This window comes from Heptranchias perlo, chromosome 29 (genome assembly GCF_035084215.1).
Source record: "Heptranchias perlo isolate sHepPer1 chromosome 29, sHepPer1.hap1, whole genome shotgun sequence".
NCBI classification, from domain to species: domain Eukaryota; kingdom Metazoa; phylum Chordata; class Chondrichthyes; order Hexanchiformes; family Hexanchidae; genus Heptranchias; species Heptranchias perlo.
The window spans coordinates 4,174,175-4,202,173 of NC_090353.1; the positions used below are offsets into that span (position 1 = coordinate 4,174,175).

Consider the following 27,999-nt stretch of genomic DNA (forward strand, 5'->3'; position numbering starts at 1 on the left):
TCACTGCGGTGATACTGTATCACGTCACTCTCACTGCGGTGATACTGTATCACGTCACTCTCACTGCGGTGATACTGTATCACGTCACTCTCACTGCGGTGATACTGTACCACGTCACTCTCACTGCGGTGATACTGTATCTCGTCACTCTCACTGCAGTGATACTGTATCACGTCACTCTCACTGCGGTGATACTGTATCTCGTCACTCTCACTGCAGTGATACTGTACTACTTCACTCACACTCCAGTGATACTGTATCACGTCACTCTCACTGCGGTGATACTGTACCACGTCACTCTCACTGCGGTGATACTGTATCTCGTCACTCTCACTGCAGTGATACTGTATCACGTCACTCTCACTGCGGTGATACTGTATCTCGTCACTCTCACTGCAGTGATACTGTACTACTTCACTCACACTCCAGTGATACTGTATCACGTCACTCTCACTGCGGTGATACTGTATCTCGTCACTCTCACTGCAGTGATACTGTACTACTTCACTCACACTCCAGTGATACTGTATCACGTCACTCTCACTGCGGTGATACTGTACCACGTCACTCTCACTGCGGTGATACTGTATCACGTCACTCTCACTGCGGTGATACTGTATCACGTCACTCTCACTGCGGTGATACTGTATCACGTCACTCTCACTGCAGTGATACTGTACCACGTCACTCTCACTGCGGTGATACTGTACCACGTCACTCTCACTGCGGTGATACTGTACCACGTCACTCTCACTGCGGTGATACTGTACCACGTCACTCTCACTGCGGTGATACTGTACCACGTCACTCTCACTGCGGTGATACTGTACCACGTCACTCTCACTGCGGTGATACTGTATCACGTCACTCTCACTGCGGTGATACTGTATCACGTCACTCTCACTGCGGTGATACTGTACCACGTCACTCTCACTGCGGTGATACTGTATCACGTCACTCTCACTGCGGTGATACTGTATCACGTCACTCTCACTGCGGTGATACTGTATCACGTCACTCTCACTGCGGTGATACTGTATCACGTCACTCTCACTGCGGTGATACTGTATCACGTCACTCTCACTGCGGTGATACTGTACCACGTCACTCTCACTGCGGTGATACTGTACCACGTCACTCTCACTGCGGTGATACTGTACCACGTCACTCTCACTGCGGTGATACTGTACCACGTCACTCTCACTGCGGTGATACTGTACCACGTCACTCTCACTGCGGTGATACTGTACCACGTCACTCTCACTGCGGTGATACTGTACCACGTCACTCTCACTGCGGTGATACTGTATCACGTCACTCTCACTGCGGTGATACTGTACCACGTCACTCTCACTGCGGTGATACTGTACCACGTCACTCTCACTGCGGTGATACTGTATCACGTCACTCTCACTGCGGTGATACTCAACCAATGTATCAAAACAAAGTTGAACATATAACAGTTGATGAAACGCCTTTGAAATCTTCAATCTTTGAGAATTTCTGAAGAGGTTTAGCCTGTACATCACTGCGGACAATGTCTTTTCTGGTTCTTTTATATTCCTCATAGTAGGTGTCTTCTCTGCCTTTTTACAGCAATTACCCATCCAATTTCATAAGAATTCCAACAGCCAAACAATTCTTGGTAGGAGAGGAGGTGGTCTGATACTGGGGTGTCTGCGGAGAGGTGAGAATGTTGTCAGTGTGCTAATCTACTACAAGAAGTAAGATTCCATTACTGCTGTCTGCACACTTACATAAAGTTAACCAAAAACTCCCAAATAAAGGAGCACGGTTTCTGAAATCTGCTAAGTATATTAAAACTAGGAAGAAAAGTTTACAGCTCTGTGAGAGACTGAATAAATACTGCAGGAGAATCTCCAATTGGCAGGTTCTGTCAGGCACTCTGATGCCAACCTTCACACAGTTTTAAGATTATATTTTTCTGACTCCCCCATGGCCACTTTCAACCAATTTAATGTCTGGCAGTCGGAGGACTCAATTGAGCAGAGATTGTCATCGTTTTTTTATCATTTGTTCTCGGGATGTGGGCTACACTGGCACTTTAATTAAAACTGTGTTCCCTGACTGTAATTCCACTATATCTCCAAGTGATTGGAAGAATCCCTGGAAAGTCCAGTGCCGGGAGGTTGGGTGGGAGCTGCGGGGAGCTATGATGTTGAAAGACACACCCATTACCAACCCTCTTAACCACTGCACGCACCTTATCTGCCGGTCTTCTTGCTAATCCATCAATTCTGACACTTCACAAAAGTCACCTCTTGCGCTGGCTGCACCTTCACAGAGGCGGAGTCTTTTGCACAGAACACAATCCTGCACAGAAAGAAAGAAAACCCGGTCATCAATCCAGAGGAGTGATCGGAGCAGGCGGCCGAATTTAATCAGATACGAGCGGACGTTCCTCCAGAGTTCCCCGATCTCCCACAGTAACCTTGGCATAAGATTGTCCTTTCTCCAGGGTTCCCACTGACTTTCTGCCAAAGTTACTGAAACGTATAAAATTCTGAGGGGGCTTGACAGAGGCTGAGAGGCTGGTTCCCCTAGCGGGAGAGTCTGGAACTAGGGGGCATAGTTTCAAGATAAGGGGTCGGCCATTTAGGACTGAGATGAGGAATTTCTTCACTCAGAGGGTTGTGAATGTTTGGAATTCTCTATCCCAGAGGGCTATGGATGTGAGTGGTTGAGTGTATTCAAGGCTGAGATGGAAAGATTTTTGGACTCTAGGGGAATCAAGGGATATGGGGATCGGGCGGGAAAGTGGAGTTGAGGCCAAAGATCAGCCATGATCTGATTGAATGATGGAGCAGGCTCGAGGGGCCGAATGGCCTACTCCTGCTCCTATTACTTATGTTTTTATGGCAGGGATCAGAAGACAGATTTCTAAACCCGCGATGCCAGTCACTGCTCCTCAAAAGTAATTTGAGTGACAAACGCTTTGAGACACTGTGACAATGTGATCAGGCACTGGTCGATCTCCCGCTCTGGTCCGTCCCCCGCTCTGGTCCGTCCCCCGCTCTGGTCCGTCCCCCGCTCTGGTCCGTCCCCCGCACTGGTCCGTCCCCCGCTCTGGTCCGTCCCCCGCTCTGGTCCGTCCCCCGCACTGGTCCGTCCCCCGCTCTGGTCCGTCCCCCGCTCTGGTCCGTCCCCCGCTCTGGTCCGTCCCCCGCACTGGTCCGTCCCCCGCTCTGGTCCGTCCCCCGCTCTGGTCCGTCCCCCGCACTGGTCCGTCCCCCGCTCTGGTCCGTCCCCCGCTCTGGTCCGTCCCCCGCTCTGGTCCGTCCCCCGCACTGGTCCGTCCCCCGCACTGGTCCGTCCCCCGCTCTGGTCCGTCCCCCGCTCTGGTCCGTCCCCCGCTCTGGTCCGTCCCCCGCTCTGGTCCGTCCCCCGCTCTGGTCCGTCCCCCGCACTGGTCCGTCCCCCGCACTGGTCCGTCCCCCGCACTGGTCCGTCCCCCGCACTGGTCCGTCCCCCGCACTGGTCCGTCCCCCGCTCTGGTCCGTCCCCCGCACTGGTCCGTCCCCCGCTCTGGTCCGTCCCCCGCACTGGTCCGTCCCCCGCTCTGGTCCGTCCCCCGCACTGGTCCGTCCCCCGCTCTGGTCCATCTCCTGTGGCATTGTACATCGGGAGTCAGGACCAAGTGACACCTTGAGGTGATTCAGGATTAAAGGGGGCGGCGGGGGGAGGGGGCAATTGGACCAGAAGATTTTAATAAGATTTACTTTATCCCATTAAAACTGCTCGATTATAATTTCTATCTAAATTAATGGAAATAAAAATCATGGAGTTTCTATAACGGAGGGGGCGATCCGCGAGACTAGATTTACACCCCGAGAGTTGAACATCTCCCCCGTCGAGGAGTTTAAGCCGAGGATTTTCTCCGAGGAGCTGGGAGGCAGTGCAGCACCGCCACTGATAGGAGGGTATAATTACAGCCCGGCAGGTTTACGGGGCAAATCCCACTATAAATGTGGACCTGGATATTTCTTATGGAAAAACATGTGTGACAAAAACAAGACAACTGGAGGTTAAGTTTTGTAAGTGGATAGTTTGCATAGAAGTAAGGCTTTTAATATATCGGTAGCTTGTGTTCTGCTGGCTTGGATTTTATTTTTGATGAAGACTAATCATGATCCCTCTGATTAAACTAATTGTTTGGAGTGACGTAGTTGGTATCTTCTAGGTGCCCCCTTCACCATCAAACTAAAGATCGGGCACTCCACCTATCGACAAGCCCATATCTAGCAGGCTCTAGCAAAAGGGAACTCAGCGAGAACGTGATCGTCAGCAGCACTGAAGGCAACCTTAAAATTAGAGCTAGGCCGTTCAGGGGTGATGTCAGGAAGAACTTCTTCACACAAAGGAGAGTGGAAATCTGGAACTCTCTCCCCCAAAAAGCTGTTAAGGCTGGGGGTCAATTGAAAATTTCAACACTGAGATTGATCGATTTTTGTTAGGCCAGGGTGTTAAGGGATATGAAACCAAGGTGGGTAATTGGAGTTAAGATACTAAGCAGCCATGATCTAATTGAATGGCGGAAGAGGCTCGAGGGGCTGAATGGCCTCCTTCTGTTCTTTCTTAAAACCAACTCTGATGTTTTAGCCAATCGCCCATGGGGCTGCTCACAGTGAGTGAGTGGGCAGGCTGCTTTTATACAACAGGAATATTAGGCCTTGTACAATATAGAGGGGGGAATTTCCATGGGGATTCTCCCGCTCACCAACCGTAACTTTGGGGGAAGAAGCGCGGAAGGCCCTGGTAAAATGGCGTCAGTATTGTTAACACTGTTTTACGAGGGTTAGCGTGACTCTTCTACAGAAATTACATCGGTTGAGCAGGAGACCCCCATAGAAATTCAGCAACCCCCTCCCCCCAACCGTTGGCCCCACTTTCATCACATTACGATCGGAACCTACCTTTTCTGGGTCTCTCCTGCTTTCACTCGCAACTTCCTTATCTCCAGATCATTGGTGGCCTCCTCGCTGCTGTCCCAGAATCTCCACATTGACCATGGTCTGGTGACCTTCCCCATGATGGTGGACCAGATGGAAGAGGAAGATTCCCACTCCAACGTCACCATCAGCAGCTCCCCGATATCTATCTCCGTGTGCACCAGGAACGAGTAGGTTCTGTTGGATGAAATTTCCGGGCTGTGAAGGAACACGAGGATATCAGTGGAAACCAAAGAGTCCGGAGAACGGGCAGAATGGAGGCAGCAATAGAAAGTTCTTTAAAACATGAAAAAATACAATGACCAGGGCGGGATTTTTGATCACTAGTCATTGATAAATCCCATGATTTCTACCCTTAAGGCAAGTTATCACCATTGTCAAAAATGTAAGAAGTGATTTAAAATGAATAAAATAATGAACTTGCATTTATATAAACTCCTTTCAGTACCTCAGGACGTCCCAAAGTACTTTACAGCCAGTGAAGTATTTTTGAAGTGTAGTCACTGTTGTAATGTAGGAAACTCGGCAGCCAATTTGCGCACAGCAAGATCCCACAAATAGCAATGTGATAATGACCAGATCATCTGTTTTAGTGATGTTGGATAAATATCGGCCAGGAGACTGGGGAGAACTCCCCTGCTCTTCTTCAAACAGTGTCATGGGATCCTCTACATCCACCTGAGAGGACAGACAGGGTCTCAGTTTAATGTCTTATCCTAAAGAGAGCACCTCCGAGAGTGCAGCACTCCCTCAGTACTGTACCGGAGTGTCAGCTTGGATTATGTTCTCAAGTCTCTGGATACAGGACTTGAACCCGTGACCTTCTGACTCAGAGGTGAGAGAGTTACCCACTGAGCCACAGGTGATAAATTAGTGCCTCCCATCAAAACAATGTACAGCAGAATCTCATAGAAACATCTTAAGCAGTCTGCTGTTATGGCCAATTTCTGTCCATTGGACATCTTGCTGCCCAAATCTTACAATGCTGCTCGAACCAGCGGAAGTACCAGTCTCTTGGCCGACTCGAGCGATGACAAATCACTCGGCCCAACAATATGATGGGATCGGAGCGAGAGCTGAGATCCCCCCCATCAAAGCTTCGATTCTCACGGTGATGTTTCGGTTTTGGCGTTCTGCGCTGAGAATGGAGTATTTCACATCAGAGCGCACACGGCCTGGAGCAGAGTGAAGCTTTCTCTCCTCTGTCTCAACAATCTGCCTCACCCCAACCTCAGGACTGCATCACTTCCATTCCTGCAGCAGGCACCTTCACACCTGCTCTGGGCGATTTACGGACTCACTGGGGCAGGGATACAACATCAGTCAGACCACGGCAGGGCCTTTTCTTAGGTGGCCCTTGTGAATGCCTGAAATGAGCAGAGGTCTCATTTGAATATTGAAATGAGGGCCCGACGCCCATTTGCTAAATTGATGAAGACTAGACAGAGCCTGCACTGCACAAGCTGCGACTAACATTTCTGGATGTACAGCAGCCTAACCAGCGGTCCTTAAAGGGACCGTCAGAGGCCACCGAACAAACCGTCAGGTACGTTCAGGACGCAGGAGGACCAGGAACGCTCCACATTAACGCTGCGGACCGCTGCCGGCACGTGCTCGCCACCCCCCCATCACCCCTCACCCCCCCGATCACCCCTCGCCCCCCCGATCACCCCTCGCCCCCCCGATCACCCCTCGCCCCCACCCCCATCACCCCCCCGATCACCCCTCACCCCCCCGATCACCCCTCGCCCCCACCCCCATCACCCCTCGCCCCCCCCATCACCCCTCGCCCCCACCCCCATCACCCCTCGCCCCCCCCCATCACCCCTCGCCCCCCCATCACCCCTCGCCCCCCCGATCACCCCTCGCCCCCCCGATCACTCCTCGCCCCCCCATCACCCCTCGCCCCCCCGATCACCCCTCGCCCCCACCCCAATCACCCCTCGCCCCCACCCCGATCACCCCTCGCCCCCCCGATCACCCCTCGCCCCCCCCGATCACCCCTCGCCCCCCGATCACCCCTCGCCCCCACCCCGATCACCCCTCGCCCCCCCGATCACCCCTCGCCCCCACCCCGATCACCCCTCGCCCCCCCATCACCCCTCGCCCCCACCCCGATCACCCCTTGCCCCCCCGATCACCCCTCGCCCCCCCGATCACCCCTCGCCCCCCCATCACCCCTCGCCCCCACCCCGATCACCCCTCGCCCCCCGATCACCCCTCGCCCCCACCCCGATCACCCCTCGCCCCCCCGATCACCCCTCGCCCCCACCCCGATCACCCCTCGCCCCCCCGATCACCCCTCGCCCCCCCCCATCACCCCTCGCCTCCCCTCCCCCGGTCACCCCTCGCCCCCCCCCCGATCACCCCTCACCCCAGTCACCCCCCCAATCACCCCACCCCCTCCCAATCGCCCCCAATCATCCCTCCCCCGATCAGCCCCCAATCACCCCACCCCCTCCCAATCGCCCCCAATTGTCCCTCCCCCGATCACCCCTCGCCCCAGTCACCCCCCCAATCACCCCACCCTCTCCCAATCGCCCCCAATTGCCCTGCCCCTGATCGCCCCCCGATTGCCCATCCCCCAATTGCCCCGCCCCCCCCGATCGTCTCGCTGCCTGATCGCCCCTCCCCCCATCACACTTCATCAAGACACGTGAATCCATGGACAGTATGGACGGTGAGATTTCTTACATCTCTCGCTCAGAAGGCGTCGTGTCCTCAGTCAGCCCGTATAAAATGGCCGGCGATGGGAAGACTTGTTCTGGCCATTGAGGGATTGAGCTCCTACAGGTGTGTCGGGGGCCGAGAGGTTAAACCAAGGCCGCTCCTGCCCTCTCCTCCCACGGCCACTATTCGAAGAAAAGCAGGGGAGTTCTCCCCGGTGTCCTGGCCAATATTTATCCCTCAACCAACATCACTAAAACACCACTGGGGACATCAGTGATATGAATCTCCTGGGCACTGGTATAAAACCAAGTGACAGATACATCGTTCACTTGACAGCCCATCAGTTCCTCTTCATTGTCAGGGTGACAAGCAAATCAAGCCCAATATTTAATAATCACATCCTCACTGCACACTGACAGCACAATACTCACATTTGAACAGAAAGCCCTTTCGTTTCATTCAAGGTTCCGTAGAGCGAGATGAGGAATTTTGCAGCTGTCTCGGTTTGGTTGATGTTCCTGAAGAAATGAATCTTCAGCTGATAGTGGTAAACTATTGGGGGAAAGAGATATCGATTGGTGGAAACATTCATCCACAAACACCATCTGCAACAGACTCAGAAGCCGAGTCAGATTCTTTTCTATGATTGGTGCCCAAGGAGAGAGCTCAGGGTGCTCACATTACATATTACATCGAATGGACATCACAGAAACAGGCCATTCGGCCCAACTGGTCCTAGCCGGTGTTTATGCTCCACACAAGCCTCCTCCCTCCCCTTTTCATCTAATACAGTCTTCAGCATATCCTTCTATTCTTTTCTCCCTCATGTGTTTATCCAGCTTCCCCTTAAATGTATCTATTTTATTCACCTCAACTATTCCTTGTGGGAGCGAGTTCCACATTCTCACCACTCTCTGGGAAAAGAAGATTCTCCTGAATTTCCTATTGGCTCATGCAAGTAGTCATGAAGACTCTCAGTCAGACTGTGTATAGGGTAGAGTACACCCCTCGACCATATAGACACAGGGAGTACACCCCTCAACCATATACACACAGGGAGTACACCCCTCAACCATATACACACAGGGAGTACACCCCTCAACCATATACACACAGGGAGTACACCCCTCAACCATATACACGCAGGGAGTACACCCCTCAACCATATACACGCAGGGAGTACACCCCTCAACCATATACACACAGGGAGTACACCCCTCAACCATATACACACAAGGAGTACACCACTCAACCATATACACACAGGGAGTACACCCCTCAACCATATACACACAGGGAGTACACCCCTCGACCATATACACACAGGGAGTATACCCCTCGACCATATACACACAGGGAGTATACCCCTCGACCATATACACACAGGGAGTGCACCCCTCGACCACATACACACAGGGAGTACACCCCTCGACCATATACACACAAGGAGTACACCACTCAACCATATACACACAGGGAGTACACCCCTCAACCATATACACACAGGGAGTACACCCCTCAACCATATACACACAGGGAGTACACCCCTCGACCACATACACACAGGGAGTACACCCCTCGACCATATATACACAAGGAGTACACCCCTCGACCATATACATAGAGGGAGTACACCCCTCGACCACATACATACAGAGAGTACACCCCTCGACCACATACACGCAGGGAGTACACCCCTCGACCATATACACGCGGAGAGTACACCCCTCGACCACATACACGCAGGCAGTACACCCCTCGACCATATACACGCGGAGAGTACACCCCTCGACCATATACATGCAGGGAGTACACCCCTCGACCATATACACGCGGAGAGTACACCCCTCGACCATATACACGTGGAGAGTACACCCCTCGACCACATACACGCAGGGAGTACACCCCTCGACCATATACACGCAGGGAGTACACCCCTCGACCATATACACGCGGAGAGTACACCCCTCGACCATATACACGCGGAGAGTACACCCCTCGACCACATACACGCAGGGAGTACACCCCTCGACCATATACACGCGGAGAGTACACCCCTCGACCATATACACGCGGAGAGTACACCCCTCGACCATATACATGCAGGGAGTACACCCCTCGACCATATACACGCAGGGAGTACACCCCTCGACCACATACACGCAGGGAGTACACCCCTCGACCATATACACGCGGAGAGTACACCCCTCGACCATATACACGCGGAGAGTACACCCCTCGACCACATACACGCAGGGAGTACACCCCTCGACCATATACACGTGGAGAGTACACCCCTCGACCATATACACACAAGGAGTACACCCCTCGACCATATACACACAGGGAGTACACCCCTCGACCATATACACGCGGAGAGTACACCCCTCGACCATATACACACAGGGAGTACACCCCTCAACCATATACACACAGGGAGTACACCCCTCAATCATATACACACAGGGAGTACACCCCTCGACCATATACACACAGGGAGTACACCCCTCAACCATATACACACAGGGAGTACACCCCTCAACCATATACACGCAGGGAGTACACCCCTCAACCATATACACACAGGGAGTACACCCCTCGACCACATACACACAGGGAGTACACCCCTCAACCATATACACACAGGGAGTACACCCCTCGACCATATACACACAGGGAGTACACCCCTCGACCATATACACACAGGGAGTACACCCCTCGACCATATACACACAGGGAGTACACCCCTCCACCATATACACACAGGGAGTACACCCCTCGACCATATACACACAGGGAGTACACCCCTCGACCATATACACACAGGGAGTACACCCCTCGACCATATACACACAGGGAGTACACCCCTCGACCATATACACACAGGGAGTACACCCCTCGACCATATACACACAGGGAGTACACCCCTCCACCATATACACACAGGGAGTACACCCCTCAACCATATACACACAGGGAGTACACCCCTCGACCATATACACGCAGGGAGTACACCCCTCAACCATATACACACAGGGAGTACACCCCTCAACCATATACACACAGGGAGTACACCCCTCGACCATATACACGCAGGGAGTATACCCCTCAACCACATATACCCAGGGAGTATACCCCTCAACCATATACACACAGGGAGTACACCCCTCAACCATATACACACAGGGAGTATACCCCTCAACCACATATACCCAGGGAGTACACCCCTCAACCATATACACGCGGAGAGTACACCCCTCGACCATATACACACAGGGAGTATACCCCTCAACCACATATACCCAGGGAGTACACCCCTCAACCATATACACGCAGGGAGTACACCCCTCAACCATATACACACAGGGAGTACACCCCTCAACCACATATACCCAGGGAGTATACCCCTCAACCATATACACACAGGGAGTACACCCCTCAACCACATATACCCAGGGAGTATACCCCTCAACCATATACACGACAGCATGAATTCTGTCACACAGCCATGTGTGAAATTCATCACCAGGAGTTTAAAGCACACCCTGTCAACAGATATGAGGGAATCCTCGTCACAGCACTTGTTATCTAGTTGCCAAATCAATCCCCTTACAGTCCGAAAGAAAAACAGCTCTAATTTTAAGATTGTGCCTCCTTGTTCTGGATTCCCCCACCAGAGGAAAGTTTCTCCCTCTCTATCCTATCAAATCCTCTCCTCTATTGAACATCTTGATTAGATCACCCCTCAATCTTCTAAACTCGAGGGAGTACAAGCCTCGTCTGTGAAACCTGTCCTCATAATTTAACCCTTTTAGCCCCAGTACCATTTTGGTGAATCTGCACTGCACCCCCTCCCAGGCCAATATACCCTTCCTGAGGGGCGGTGCCTCAGGATATTAAACACAGTTGTAAACTTTTTTAAGTAAACAGATAAATTTCACCTGAGCACCTCTGCTGATTGGGTGAATTCTGCCCCCAATGTCGTTACAATGTGTTGGGTATTTACAGCATGAGGTTTCACAAACTCTATTGGCCGAGACTCACTAACCCAGTAAGTGGATTCAGTGCCAAGAGCAATCGAGAAGCAGACAAAGGGGAGGCTTCAACTCATCGCCTCTCAAGGTCAAAGAGCACGGAGAGAGGAATGCACTGAGGTTGCCGGTTTACGAGTCATTACAGAGCCCCGGAAGCAGAGAGTAGACTTTGGGCCGAATCCAAATCGAACGACAGTTCAAAAGCTGCCGGCACACTGACATATCATCGAACGAGAATCGAACGGACTGCAGCAGTTCAAGGAGAAGGTGGCTCACCACCACCTTCTCAAGGGCAATTAGCATAGATACATTTAAGGGGAAGCTGGATAAACACATGAGGGAGAAAGGAATAGAAGGATATGGTGATGGGGTGAGATGAAGAAGGGTGGAAGGAGGCTCGTGTGGAGCATAAACACCGGCATAGACCTGTTGTTTATGTACTGTACACTCTGTGTAATTCCAGTAACTAGGGACGGGCAATAAACACCGGCCTTGACAGCAACACCCACATCCTGAGAATGAATAAAAAAATACAATGAATGTACCTCAGGTGAGGGGGTGATACAGGAGGATATTGTGAATTGTCCTTGGGATGGGGGAGGGGGATATTGTGAATTGTCCTTGGGATGGGGGGGGGGATATTGTGAATTACCCTCGGGATGGGGGGGGATATTGTGAATTACCCTCGGGATGGGGGGGGGATATTGTGAATTGTCTTTGGGATGGGGGAGGGATATTGTGAATTGTCTTTGGGATGGGGGAGGGGGATATTGTGAATTGTCTTTGGGATGGGGGAGGGGGATATTGTGAATTGTCTTTGGGATGGGGGAGGGGGATATTGTGAATTACCCTCGGGATGGGGGGGGGATATTGTGAATTGTCTTTGGGATGGGGGAGGGGGATATTGTGAATTGTCTTTGGGATGGGGGAGGGGGATATTGTGAATTGTCTTTGGGATGGGGGAGGGGGATATTGTGAATTGTCTTTGGGATGGGGGAGGGGGATATTGTGAATTACCCTCGGGATGGGGGAGGGGGATATTGTGAATTACCCTCGGGATGGGGGAGGGGGATATTGTGAATTACCCTCGGGATGGGGGAGGGGGATATTGTGAATTACCCTCGGGATGGGGGGGGGGATATTGTGAATTACCCTCGGGATGGGGGGGGGGATATTGTGAATTGTCTTTGGGATGGGGGAGGGGGATATTGTGAATTGTCTTTGGGATGGGGGGGGGATATTGTGAATTGTCTTTGGGATGGGGGAGGGGGATATTGTGAATTACCCTTGGGATGGGGGGGGGGATATTGTGAATTACCCTCGGGATGGGGGGGGGGGATATTGTGAATTGTCCTTGGGATGGGGGGGGGGATATTGTGAATTACCCTCGGGATGGGGGGGGGGGATATTGTGAATTGTCTTTGGGATGGGGGAGGGGGATATTGTGAATTGTCTTTGGGATGGGGGGGGGATATTGTGAATTGTCCTTGGGATGGGGGGGGGGGATATTGTGAATTGTCTTTGGGATGGGGGGGGGGATATTGTGAATTACCCTCGGGATGGGGGAGGGGGATATTGTGAATTACCCTCGGGATGGGGGAGGGGGATATTGTGAATTACCCTCGGGATGGGGGGGGGGATATTGTGAATTACCCTCGGGATGGGGGGGTATTATGAGTGACCACCATAGCGCCCAGACCCTGGAGGAGCTAATTTCAGGAACGGGGAGGACCGAACGTTGAGTATAATGAAATGATATTGTAAATTTAAACCTTACCAGCTCACACCCAATGCCGGGTAGATCGGGTACAGTAGCATAGTGGTTATGTTACTGGACTAGTAATCCAGAGGCCTGGACTAATAATCCGCAGTTATGAGTTCAAATCCCGCCATGGTAGCTGGGAATTTAAATTCAATTAATTAAATAAAATCTGAAATTAAAATACGAGTATCAGTAATAAGTGGCCATGAAACTACTGGATTGTCGTAAAAACCCAGGAAACCTGCCGTCCTTACCCGGTCTGGACTATATGTGACTCCAGACCCACACCAATGTGGTTGATTCTGAAATGGCCCAGCAAGCCACTCAGTTGTAAAATCTCGCTTAAAAAAAGCCATAATAAGAATAAAACCGGACAGACCACTAGGCACCGGACACGACAACGGCAAAACACCAAGCCCAGTCGACCCTGCAAGGTCCTCCTTACTAACATCTGGGGACTTGTGCCAAAATTGGGAGAGCTGTCCCACAGACTAGTCAAGCAACAGCCTGACATAGCCATTCTCACAGAATCATATCTTTCAGCCAACGTCCCAGACTCTTCCATCACCATCCCTGGGTATGTCCTGTCCCACCGGCAGGACAGACCCACCAGAGGTGGCGGTACAGTGATATACAGTCAGGAAGGAGTGGCCCTGGGAGTCCTCAACATTGACTCTGGACCCCATGAAATCTCATGGCATCAGGTCAAACATGGGCAAGGAAACCTCCTGCTGATTACCACCTACCGTCCTCCCTCAGCTGATGAATCAGTCCTCCTCCATGTTGAACACCACTTGGAGGAAGCACTGAGGGTAGCAAGAGCACAGAATGTACTCTGGGTGGGGGACTTCAATGTCCATCACCAAGAGTGGCTCGGTAGCACCATTACTGACCGAGCTGGCCGAGTCCTGAAGGACACAGCTGCCAGACTGGGCCTGCGGCAGGTGGTGAGCGAACCAACACAAAGGAAAAACTTACTTGACCTCGTCCTCACCAATCTACCTGTTGCAGATGCATCTGTCCATGACAGTATTGGTAGGAGTGACCACCACACAGTCCTCGTGGAGACAAAGTCCCGTCTTCGCACTGAGGACACCATCCAACGTGTTGTGTGGCACTACCACCGTGCTAAATGGGATAGATTCAGAACAGATCCAGCAGCTCAAAACTGGGCATCCATGAGGTGCTGTGGGGCAGCAGTAGAATTGTATTCCAGCACAATCTGTAACCTCATGGCCTGGCATATTCCTCACTCTACCATTACCAACAAGCCAGGGGATCAACCCTGGTTCAATGAGGAGTGTAGAAGAGCATGCCAGGAGCAGCACCAGGCGTACCTAAAAATGAGGTGCCAACCTGGTGAAGCTACAACTCAGGACTACATGCATGCTAAACAGAGGAAGCAACATGCTATAGACAGAGCTAAGTGATTCCACAACCAACAGATCAGATCAAAGCTCTGCAGTCGTGAATGGTGGTGGACAATTAAACAACTAACAGAGGAGGAGGCTCTGTAAACATCTCCATCCTCAATGATGGCGGAGTCCAGCACATGAGTGCAAAAGACAAGGCTGAAGCGTTTGCAACCATCTTCAGCCAGAAGTGCCGAGTGGATGATCCATCTCGGCCTCCTCCCGATATCCCCACCATCACAGAAGCCAGTCTTCAGCCAATTCAATTCACTCCACGTCATATTAAGAAACGGCTGAGTGCACTGGGTACAACAAAGGCTATGGGCCCCGACAACATCCTGGCTGTTGACTTGTGCTCCAGAACTAGCTGTGCCTCGAGCCAAGCTGTTCCAGTACAGCTACAACACTGGCATCTACCCGACAATGTGGAAAATTGCCCAGGTATGTCCTGTCCACAAAAAGCAGGACAAATCCAATCCGGCCAATTACCGCCCAATCAGTCTACTCTCAATCATCAGCTATCAAGCGGCACTTACTCACCAATAACCTGCCCTCCGTCGCTCAGTTTGGGTTCTGCCAGGACCACTCGGCTCCAGACCTCATTACAGCCTTGGTCCAAACATGGACAAAAGAGCTGAATTCCAGAGGTGAGGTGAGATATCAAGGCAGCATTTGACCGAGTGTGGCATCAAGGAGCCCTGGTAAAATTGAAGTCAATGGGAATCAGGAGGAAAACTCTCCAGTGGCTGGAGTCATACCGAGCACAAAGGAAGATGGTAGTGGTTGTTGGAGGCCAATCATCTCAGCCCCAGGACATTGCTGCAGGAGTTCCTCAGGGCAGTGTCCTAGGCCCAACCATCTTCAGCTGCTTCATTAATGACCTTCCCTTCATCATAAGGTCAGAAATGGGGATGTTCGCTGATGATTGCACAGTGTTCAGTTCCATTCGCAACCCCTCAAATAATGAAGCAGTCTGAGCCCGCATGCAACAAGACCTGGACAACATCCAGGCTTGGGCTCATAAGTGGCAAGTAACATTCGCGCCAGATAAGTGCCAGGCAATGACCATCTCCAACAAGAGAGAGTCTAACCACCTCCCCTTGACATTCAACGACATTACCATCGCCGAATCCCCCACCATCAACATTGACCAGAAACTTAACTGGACCAGCCATATAAATACTGTGGCTACAAGAGCAGGTCAGAGGCTGGGTATTCTGCGGCGAGTGACTCACCTCCTGACTCCCCAAAGCCTTTCCACCATCTACAAGGCACAAGTAAGGAGTGTGATGGAATACTCTCCACTTGCCTGGATGAGTGCAGCTCCAACAACACTCAAGAAGCTCGACACCATCCAGGACAAAGCAGCCCACTTGATTGGCACCCCATCCACCACCCTAATCATTCACTCCCTTTACCACCGGCGCACTGTGGCTGCAGTGTGTACCATCCACAGGATGCACTGCAGCAACTCGCCAAGGCTTCTTCAACAGCACCTCCCAAACCCGCGACCTCTACCACCTAGAAGGACAAGAGCAGCAGGCACATGGGAACAACACCACCTGCACGTTCCCCTTCAAGTCACACACCATCCTGACTTGGAAATATATCGCCGTTCCTTCATCGTCGCTGGGTCAAAATCCTGGAACTCCCTTCCTAACAGCACTGTGGGAGAACCGTCACCACACGGACTGCAGCGGCTCAAGAAGGCGGCTCACCACCACCTTCTCGAGGGCAACTAGGGATGGGCAATAAATGCCGGCCTCGCCAGCGACGCCCACATCCCGTGAACGAATAATGAAAAAACAACACCCAATACCTGGGGCGATGGAGAGAGTGTGACCTGAACTTGCTGTCAGTACAGGAGGTGGGGTCTCTATATAACAGACACACACTATTTCTATCTAATATCTGGCCATGGTCTACGTTTTAATGATGAAAGGCGTGCCACGTGGAGAGGGTGGCACTGGGTTTGATGCCTACCTCGGAAGGGCATGTCCGCCCTGGTCTTCAGGTACATGCGGCCACTCCTCCTGCTCCGGATCCTCCGGACATCGTAGCCCAGCGTGTTACAGCGGTTCTTGCGGCAGCTGAGACACATGCCCTTCTCGAAGGTCTCCTGATTGGAGCAGCGGTACGCCATGCTCGGGTAGTTCTCGTTGAGGAGGGAGTCGATGAAGAGGTGGATGGCGCGCTCGTGCTGGCACTTGATGGCATCGGCCACCGCTGTGAAAAGGCAAAACAGCAATCAGAGACTGATGAGAGGCAGTGAACGGGAATGTGTCTGCGTGCAGTTCCACACTGGTCTGTTATACCCGTGCTCCAACACCCTGGCACTCGTTGTAGGACATGTAGAGTCATCTCCGACTCACCACATGGCAAGTTCAGGCTTCTGGCTCACTCTCTGGCTGAAGCAGTAAACTGAGCCTTCTCACTTCGCTCCAGGGAGCGAGGCAATGAATCTTCATTCAGCAGGGCCTCGGACCTCAATTCTTGGCTTTCTTTCGTGACTAGAACTATTAAATTTGACTCAGTTGTGGAACATTTTAATGTAGTGCCAGCCGTGGCTCGGTGGGCAGCACTCTCGCTGCTGGGTCAGAGGTCGTGGGTTCAAGTCCCCACTCCAGAGACGAGAGCCCATAATCCAGGCTGAGACTCCAATGCTGAGGGAGTGCTGCACTGTCAGAGGTACCGTGTTTCGGATGAGACGTTAAACTAAGGCCCCGTCTGCCCTCTCAGGTGGACGTGAAAGATCCCATGGCACTATTTTGAACAGCAGGGGAGTTCTCCCCGTGTCCTGGCCAATATTTATCCCTCAACCAACATCACTAAAAACAGATGATCTGGTCATTTTCACGTTGCTGTTTGTGGGATCTTGCTGTGCGCAAAATTAGCTGCCGTGTTTCCTACATTACAACAGTGAGCACCCCTCAAAAGTAAAGCACTTTGGGATATCCTGAGGTCATGAAAGGCACGATATAAATACAGGTCTTTCTTTCTTTCTATTATGTGTTCTACACACAGTGGGTCTGATGACCATTAAGAGCTGCTCCCTCTCACCGTACACTCCTTGTGATCTCATGTTTCCAAACACTCTCCCAAAGTTGCACCCGGGCTGGAAGCTGCCTCCATTGGGATAGATGTCCACATGGCCAACGGGCTGCTGAATCCCAATGCTCCGGCCCAGTGATCCCCGTGTGAAAGTGTGAAGAGCGTCCACAAACACTGCATCATCCGGGGAGAGGCGATGGTGAGCCTCAGCTCCTTCAAACTCCGGCCCAGCGGGATCCAGGCCTGAGGTAGGTGATGGAATTAATAGATACACAAAGATAAACATTAAATAAATAGATACACACTCACCGTCCCCTCGCTCACACTCACCGTCCCCTCGCTCACACTCACCGTCCCCTCGCTCACACTCACCGTCCCCTCGCTCACACTCACCGCCCCCTCGTTCACACTCACCGTCCCCTCGTCCACACTCACCGTCCCCTCGTCCACACTCACCGTCCCCTCGCCCACACTCACCGTCCCCTCGCTCACACTCACCGCCCCCTCGTTCACACTCACCGTCCCCTCGCTCACACTCACCATCCCCTCCACTCACACTCACCGCCCCCTCGTTCACACTCACCGCCCCCTCGTCCACACTCACCGTCCCCTCGCTCACACTCACCATCCCCTCCACTCACACTCACCGCCCCCTCGTTCACACTCACCGTCCCCTCGTCCACACTCACCGTCCCCTCGCTCACACTCACTGTCCCCTCATCCACACTCACCGTCCCCTCGCTCACACTCACCGTCCCCTCGCTCACACTCACCGTCCCCTCGCTCACACTCACTGTCCCCTCATCCACGCTCACCATCCCCTCCACTCACACTCACCGCCCCCTCGTCCACACTCACCGTCCCCTCGTCCACACTCACCGTCCCCTCCACTCACACTCACCGTCCCCTCGTCCGCACTCACCGTCCCCTCGTCCACACTCACCGTCCCCTCCACTCACACTCACCGTCCCCTCGTTCACACTCACCGCCCCCTCATCCACACTCACCGTCCCCTCGTTCACCGTCCCCTCGTCCACACTCACCGTGCCCTCGTTCACCATCCCCTCGTTCACACTCACCGTCCCCTCGTTCACTCTCACTGTCCCCTCCACTCACACTCACTGTCCCCTCGTCCACACTCACCGTCCCCTCGCTCACATTCGCTGTCCCCTCCTCTCACACTCACTGTCCCTCGCTCACACTCGCCGCCCCCTCCTCTCACACTCACCGTCCCCTCCTCTCACACACACTGTCCCTCGCTCACACTCACTGTCCCTCGCTCACACTCGCCGTCCCCTCCTCTCACACTCACTGTCTCCTCGTTCACACTCAACATTCCCTCCTCTCACACTCACTGTCTCCTCGTCCACACTCAACGCCCCCTCCTCTCACACTCACTGTCTCCTCATTCACACTCAACGTCCCCTCCTCTCACACTCACTGTCCCCTCGTCCACACTCACCGTCCCCTCGCTCACACTCACCGTCCCCTCGTCCACACTCACCATCCCCCCCTCTCACACTCACTGTCCTCGCGTTCACACTCATGATGGTGGATGCAGTAAGGATGTTCCCAAAGATGGGTGAAACTAGAACTAGGGGGCATAATCTTAGAATAAGGGGCTGCTCTTTCAAAACTGAGATGAGGAGAAACTTCTTCACTCAGAGGGTGGTAGGTCTGTGGAATTTGCTGCCCCAGGAAGCTGTGGAAGCTACATCATTAGATAAATTTAAAACAGAAATAGACAGTTTCCTAGAAGTAAAGGGAATTAGGGGTTATGGGGAGCGGGCAGGAAATTGGACATGAAGCTGAGTTCGGATCGGTCAATGCCCTGTGGGTGGCGGAGAGGGCCCAGGGGCTATGTGGCCGGGTCCTGCTCCGACTTCTTGTGTTCTTTAGATTCGTGGTTGGGATCAGATCAGCCATGATCTTATTGAATGGCGGAGCAGGATCGAGGGGCCGATTGGCCTACTCCTGCTCCAATTTCTTATGTTCTTATGTTCTTATGATCCCTTCGTCCACACTCACCATCCCCTCGCTCACACTCACCGTCCCCTCCTCTCACACTCACTGTCCCTCACCGTCCCCTCCTCTCACACTCACTGTCCCCGCGTTCACACTCACCATCCCCTCCTCTCACACTCACTGTCCCCTCGTTCACACTCACCGTCCCCTCGTCCACATTCACCATCCCCTCGCTCACACTCACCGTCCCCTTGCCCACACTCACCGTCGCCTCCCTCACACTCACTGTCCCTAACTCACACTCACCGTCCCCTCGCTCACACTCACTGTCCCCTCCTCGCACACTCACCGTCCCCTCTGCTCACACTCACGTCCCCTCACCCACACTCGCCGTCTCCTCCTCTCACACTCACCATCCCTCACTCACACTCACTGTCCCTCACTCACACTCACCATCCCCTCCTCTCACACTCAACATCCCCTCCTCTCACACTCACTGTCCCTTCATTCACACTCAGCCTCCCCTTGTCCACACTCACCATCCCCTCGCTCACACTCACCATCCCCTCCTCTCACACTCACTGTCCCTTTTTTCACACTCAGCCTCCCCTTGTCCACACTCACCATCCCCTCGCTCACACTCACCGTCCCCTCCCTTCACACTCACTGTCCCCTCCCCTTAAATGCACTGCCCTCTCACACTTGCTGTCCTCTCACACTCGCTGCCCTCTCACACTTGCTGTCCTCTCCCCTCACACTAACCTGATAAGTTGAGGTGTGCTCTCACCTGTTATCCGTCCAACTCTGTAGGCCCCGTAACTTCCCGCGAATCCGGCAACGTGAGCCCCCAGACTGTACCCCAACATGTGGACGTGCTCCGAGGGAAAGTTCAGTTGTTCCTAATGTGAGTAAATAGAAAACAGATCGTCAGTGTTTAACTTCAACTCTGTAGCATCCCTAGAAACAGGAGGAGGCCATTCAGCCCCTCGAGTCTGTTACACAGGAACAGGAGGAGGCCATTCAGCCCCTCGAGCCTGCTCTGTCATTCACTTGGATCATGGTTGATCTATACCTCGACCCCATTTAGCCGCCTTTGCTCCATATCCTTAGGCAGAAAATGTAAAAATTCTAACACAGGGAGATTACCTTTAATCACTAGTCGATCTCCCAGTCACTGCACTCGGCGGGGCTGGTTTTGATCCCTCCACCAGCCTATTTTGTTGGCAAGAACGGGGCAGCAACAAGATCAAAATCGCTAAAAATGACGTTACCGCCATGTTACCCCCGACCCCTGGCCAGGATATTGGCGTCCCAATGTCCCGGACGGGTGGGTGTGTAATGGGCACCTGATGCTCCATCACCAATTAAACACCCAGCAGTGAAAACTAAAATTAACCCCTTGGGAGTGTCAGTAAAGATAATGGGGAAGACTGAGAGTGAGAATAAATCAATGGGCAGATTAGTGTTCGAAAAACCCACCAACCCGGGAGCTGGGATAAAAATAAACCGTGAGCTGTGGTTAATAAAATAAACACTGAGTGCAGGAGTTAAAAGGAAAGAGTCAGTGAACAAGAACAGAAACACTGGGAACAAGGGTAAGGAAGATGTGGACAGGGAGTGGGACGATATCACACACAGTCCAGGAGCAACAAAACACAATCAGTAGGAGAAAAACAACAAAATAAAATTCCAAAGAGTAAGAGGGGAACTTCGGAATAAAGACAAAGTTGAGAAGCAGGAGTCCGGAGTTTATTGGGTGGGCAGTGTGAAAGGTCCAGGCTTCCATCAATATGACGAGTGCAGCGTATTGGGGGGCGGGGGGTCATTTAAACTCCTGGTGATTGAGTAAAACAATAGTGGCTCGGCAGCCCTTTAAACACTTCTCTCCATTTTAGTTTCCATTGAAGTTGATGGGGAGAGGTGTTTAAAGAGCTGCCGCACCTGTGGTGTTTTTAATATTCATTCTCAGGGATGTGGGCATCACTGGCAAGGCTGGCATTTATTGCCCATCCCTTGGTGCCCTGAGAAGGAGGGCCTTATTCTTGAGCTGCTGCAGCATAACGGGTTTGATACAACTGAGAGGTTTGCGAGGCAACTTTGGAGGGCAGTTAAGACTCAACCACATTGGTGTGGGACTGGAGTCACATATCAGCCGGCCTGGGGAAGGACGGCAGGTTTCCTTCCCTAAAAGACACTTGTGAACCAATTGGGTTTTTAGGACAATCCGACAATTTTATTGACACCAGTCTTTTATTTCCAGATTTTATTTTTTAAACTGAACTTCAAATTCTCAAACTGGGATTTGAACTCACGTTCTACAGGATTAACTAGTCCAGGAACATAACCACCAGACTCCCATACCCTGACAGCAATCACTTTACACTATCGGCAAAAGTTAAAATGTCCCCCTATAGAGTACAAGGTGTCAGGATCAAGTGCCCAAGCTGAGAGATGTACGGGACAGGGTGCGTTTCCCCTGCTGAGGCAAGTTATAACCTCTACCTGACCACAGCTGAGCATCGGTCCAGGATTGTGTGACGCCACATTTTGTGGAAGTGTACCAACATTAGGTGTGTGTCGTTAAAAACAAAAGTCTCAGATTCATGTTTCACAACAGGATGTTGCTGAATGGGCTGCTTTACTCACTGACACAATTAGGTCATGAAGGGAAATGAAATGAAGATTTCCTGGAGTAAGAAACACTTTAATGGGTCACTTCATCGAACAGGAAGGGAAATGTTGAATAGAATCGATTGTTTTGGTTATGGCAGAGGCCCTGAATCAGTCACTAAGTGAACACGACTTTACAATACAGAAACCGCAGCCTCAGCCCTCCTGCGAACTCAGAGCTCTGCTCAAAAGCACTCTCACTAATACACAATTTTTGCAAATAAACCCTTGTGGCCTAGAATTTGGATGGTGCCTGAACTGGGGCCCGGTCCCGGTGCAGTGCGCACTCCATGCGCTGAATGAAGCCGGTAGGACCGTGGTAAATTGGTACTGGCGAGCTGCGGACACCAGTCATGGCCAGAGAGACAGTTTGCCCGGGCAGGGGGAGAGAATTCAGCCGCCAGAGTTCCTCAGGAGAGTCCGGGAAGAAGGAGGAGGAAAACAGGAGGGGGGTGAGCGGTGGCTGGCAGGTGACTCACGGTTTTAATGCCGAGCCGGGAGGAGCACACACTGCAGTCAGTCATTGGCGAATTTCATAAAGGGGCCTCAAACTGGCATTAGGCCCCTGATCTGCATTGGCAACGGGCCGAGTGCCAGCTTCAGGAGGGCACCCTGAAGGACTACAGGGCACCCTAACCAACATGGCAAGGGGCGCACTTCCATTGTGGACTGAGTGTGTACACTCACTGCACACCCTATTGGGTCATGCAGCAACCAAACAACGGGCACTGCCCAATCGGATTTCTAGGCCAATATGTCCCCTTGTTTTGTCTCATCGAGAGGAAGGCATTGCATTGGTTCGTTGCCCAATTCATCTACTTCCAGTTCCTCGGCCAAACTGGCTGGCATCTCCATCCGTGAGCCTTTGACTGGTCTGAGCATGTGGCAGCTGAAAACTGCTTCAGACCAGAGTCACTCAGAGACACAACAATCAACACTTGCTCCACCAGCTCTGACTCGAGATGAAAAACTTATTTTCTTCTTATCAAGCTTTTAATTCACACAAAAGTGTCTTTAAAAAAAAACTATGAGCAAAAATGTTTGGACTATGAATTTGAGTCTCACGAATCTCCTTCCATCTCCTAAACTTACTTTACAGAATTAAACACTTTCAAACTGCGGTGGATTGAAACTCACGATGACACAAGATGTACAGAAGTATTGTTATAAACCCAGCAATCTCTTCCTCCTTCTCCCCTCTCCCATTTCAATATCATTCTGCACAGCACAACATTTCACAGTTCTGTCTTCATATTTGGATTGACTGTATATGATATTTAATATTTACTATATGAAAGGTGTTGGCCATGGCTCAGTGGGCAGCACTCTCGCCTCGGAGTCTGGAGATTGTGGATTCAAGTCCCACTCCAGAGACTTCAGCACATAATCCAGGCTGACACTCCAGTGCAGTACTGAGGGAGTGCTGCACTGTTGGAGGTGCCGTCTTTCAGATAAGACGTTAAACTGAGGCCCAGTCTGCCCTCTCAGATGGATGTAAAAGATTCCACGGCACTATTTGGAAGAAGAGCAGGGGAATTCTCCCCGGTGCCCTGGCCAATATTTATCCCTTAACTAATATCACTAAAAAGCAGATTATCTGATCGTTATCAGATTGCTGTTTGTGGGCCCGGCAAATTGGGTGCTGCATTTCAACAGGGCTTTGTGAAAGGGAAATCGTGTTTGACTAATTTATTAGAGTTCTTTGAGGAATTAACAAGCAACGTGGATAAAGGGGGTCCTGTGGATGTGGTGTTTGGATTTCCAGAAGGTATTTGACAAGGTGATTGTAAATGTTTTAAGTTCCTCCCTCCCTTTCACCTCTTGATTCACAATTATTTCTGGCATGTTATTTGTATCCTCTACAGTGAAGACAGATGCAAAATATCTGTCCCATCACCTGCCCCAACGTGTACATCACCTGCCCCAACGTGTACATCACCTGCCCCAACGTGTACATCACCTGCCCCAACGTGTACATCACCTGCCCCAACGTGTACATCACCTGCCCCAACGTGTACATCACCTGCCCGAACGTGTACATCACCTGCCCCAACGTGTACATCACCTGCCCCAACGTGTACATCACCTGCCCCAACGTGTACATCACCTGCCCCAACGTGTACATCACCTGCCCCAACATGTACATCACCTGCTCGAACGTGTACATCACCTGCCCCAACGTGTACATCACCTGCCCCAACGTGTACATCACCTGCCCCAAACTAAAAGAAGTTGGGAATGTGCAGGGTCAACGTTGGGTCTACAACAGAAACGAGGCCTAAATCTGAACATCCGGGGACATATTTCATGTAGTTAACAACCAGATCTGCTGCTGAACCTCTGATAAGCAGGGTGTGGACATCAGAGAAAGATTAAAGAAAGAACTTTCACCACCTCAGGCTGTCCCAATGTGCCTTGCGGCCAATGAAGTACTTTCGAAGTGTAGTCACTGTTGTAATGTAGGAAACGCAGGGTTCTGAAAAAATTATTAGAACTAAAAGCTGACAAGTCCCCAGGTCCTGACAGACTTCATCCTAGGGTCTCAAAAGAAGTAGCCGCAGAGATGGTAGATGCATTAGTATTAATTTTCCAAAATTCCCTAGATTCTGGCAGGGTCCCATCAGATTGGAAAATAGTGAATGTAACTCCTCTATTCAAGAAAGGAGGGAGACAGAAAGCAGGAAACTACAGGCCAGTTAGCTTAACATCTGTCATAGGGAAAATGCTAGAATCTATTATTAAGGAGGCTATAGTAGCGCACTTAGAAAATCTCAATGCAATCAGGCAGAGTCAACACGGCTTTGTGAAAGGGAAATCGTATTTGACTAATTTATTAGAGTTCTTTGAGGAATTAACAAGCAACGTGGATAAAGGGGATCCTGTAGATGTAGTATACTTGGATTTCCAGAAGGCTACTACACAAAATAAGAGCTCATGGTATAGGGGGTAACATATTAGTATGGATAAAGGATTGGTTAGCTCACACGAAGCAGAGAGTAGGCATAAATGGGTCATTTTCAGGTTGGCAAGATGTAACGAGTGGAGTGCCACAGGGATCAGTGCTGGGGCCTCAGATATTTACAATCTTTATCAATGACTTGGATGAAGGGACCGAATGTATGGTTGCTAAATTTGCTGATGACACAAAGGTAGGTAGGAAAGTAAATTGTGAAGAGGACATAAGGAATCGGCAAAGGGATATAGATAGGTTAAGTGAGTGGGCAAAAATTTGGCAGTATAATGGGGAAAATGTGAGCTTGTCCACTTTGGAGGAATAGAAAAGCAGTATATTATTTAAATGGAGAGAGATTGCAGAACTCTGAGGTACAGAGGGATCTGGGTGTCCGAGTACATGAATCCCAAAAAGTTAGTATGCAGGTACAACAAGTGATTAGAAAGGCAAATGGAACATTGTCATTTATTGCAAGGGGAATGGAATATAAAAGTAGAGATTTTTGCTACAGTTGTACAGGGAATTGGTGAGACCACATCTAGAATACTGTGTGCAGTTTTGGTTTCCTTATTTAAGAAAGGGGATAATTGCTTTAGAGGTGGTTCAGTGAAGGTTCACTCAACTGATTCCTGGGATGAGGGGGTTATCTTACGAGGAAGGTTGGACAAGTTGGGTCTGTATACATTGGAGTTTAGAAGAATGAGAGGTGATCTTATTGAAACATGTAAGCTGCGCCTCTAGCCAAACTGTTCCAGTACAGCTACAACACTGGCATCTACCCGACAATGTGGAAAATTGTCCAGGTATGTCCTGTCCACAAAAAGCAGGACAAATCCAATCCGGCCAATTACCGCCCCATCAGTCTACTCTCAATCATCAGCAAAGTGATGGAAGGTGTCGTCGACAGTGCTATCAAGCGGCACTTACTCACCAATAACCTGCTCACCGATGCTCATTTTAGGTTCCGCCAGGACCACTCGGCTCCAGACCTCATTACAGCCTTGGTCCAAACATGGACAAAAGAGCTGAATTCCAGAGGTGAGGTGAGAGTGACTGCCCTTGACATCAAGGCAGCATTTGACCGAGTGTGGCATCAAGGAGCCCTAGTAAAATTGAAGTCAATGGGAATCAGGGGGAAAACTCTCCAGTGGCTGGAGTCATACCTAGCACAAAGGAAGATGGTAGTGGTTGTTGGAGGCCAATCATCTCAGCCTCAGGGCATTGCTGCAGGAGTTCCTCAGGGCAATGTCCTAGGCCCAACCATCTTCAGCTGCTTCATCAATGACCTTCCCTCCATCATAAGGTCAGAAATGGGGATGTTCGCTGATGATTGCACAATGTTCAGTTCCATTCGCAACCCCTCAGATAATGAAGCAGTCCGAGCCCGCATGCAGCAAGACCTGGACAACACCCAGGCTTGGGCTCATAAGTGGCAAGTAACATGCGCGCCAGACAAGTGCGAGGCAATGACCATTTCCAACAAGAGAAAGTCTAACCACCTCCCCTTGACATTCAATGGCATTACCATCGCCGAATCCCCCACCATCAACATCCAGGGGGCCACCATTGACCAGAAACTTAACTGGACCAGCCACATAAATACTGTGGCTACAAGAGCAGGTCAGAGGCTGGGTATTCTGCGGCGAGTGACTCACCTCCTGACTCCCCAGAGACTTTCCACCATATACAAGGCACAAATCAGGAGTGTTATGGAACACTCTCCACTTGCCTGGATGAGTGCAGCTCCAACAACACTCAAGAAGCTCGACACCATTCAGGACAAAGCAGCCCGCTTGATTGGCACCCCATCCACCACCCTAAACATTCACTCCCTTCACCACCGGCGCACAGTGGCTGCAGTGTGTACCATCCACAGGATGCACTGCAGCAACTCGCCAAGGCTTCTTCGACAGCACCTCCCAAACCCGCGACCTCTACCACCTAGAAGGACAAGGGCAGCAGGCACATGGGAACAACACCACCTGCACGTTCCCCTCCAAGTCACACACCATCCCGACTTGGAAATATATCGCCGTTCCTTCATCATCGCTGGGTCAAAATCCTGGAACTCCCTTCCTAACAGCACTGTGGGAGAACCGTCACCACACGGACTGCAGCGGTTCAAGAAGGCGGCTCACCACCACCTTCTCAAGGGCAATTAGGGATGGGCAATAAATGCCGGCCTCGCCAGCGACGCCCACATCCCATGAATGAATTTTTTTAAATCCTGAGGAGACTTGAAGGGGTAGATGCTGAGAGGATGTTTCCCCTTGTGGGAGAGACTAGAACTAGGGGCCACAGTTTAAAAATAAGGGGTCTCCCATTTAAGACGGAGATAAGGAGAATTTTTTTCTCTCAGAGGGTCGTGAGCGGTGGAGGCAGGGTCATTGAATATTTTTAAGGCTGAGTTCGATAGATTCCTGATTAACAAGGGAGTCAAAGGTAGGTAGACGGGAAAGTCGGGTTAAGGTCATAATCAGAGCAGCCATGATCTTATCAAATGGCAGAGCAA

At 51.3% G+C, this 27,999-nt stretch overlaps 1 protein-coding gene across 1 annotated transcript in view; it reads right to left on the reverse strand.

Annotated features, from left to right (window-relative positions):
• Positions 1–1,255: 1,255 nt before the first annotated feature.
• LOC137299332 (lipoprotein lipase-like) overlaps positions 1,256–27,999 on the reverse strand; it is a 73,251-nt gene continuing 46,507 nt past the window's right edge. The window contains exons 4-10 of the mRNA XM_067967992.1: positions 20,652–20,763; positions 17,909–18,142; positions 16,832–17,074; positions 8,072–8,192; positions 4,935–5,168; positions 2,225–2,334; positions 1,256–1,677 (exon numbers count right to left, since the gene is read on the reverse strand). Coding sequence (XP_067824093.1) covers positions 2,253–2,334; positions 4,935–5,168; positions 8,072–8,192; positions 16,832–17,074; positions 17,909–18,142; positions 20,652–20,763 — 1,026 coding nt within the window. The 3' untranslated portion in view covers positions 1,256–1,677; positions 2,225–2,252. The remainder of the gene's footprint in view (positions 1,678–2,224; positions 2,335–4,934; positions 5,169–8,071; positions 8,193–16,831; positions 17,075–17,908; positions 18,143–20,651; positions 20,764–27,999) is intronic.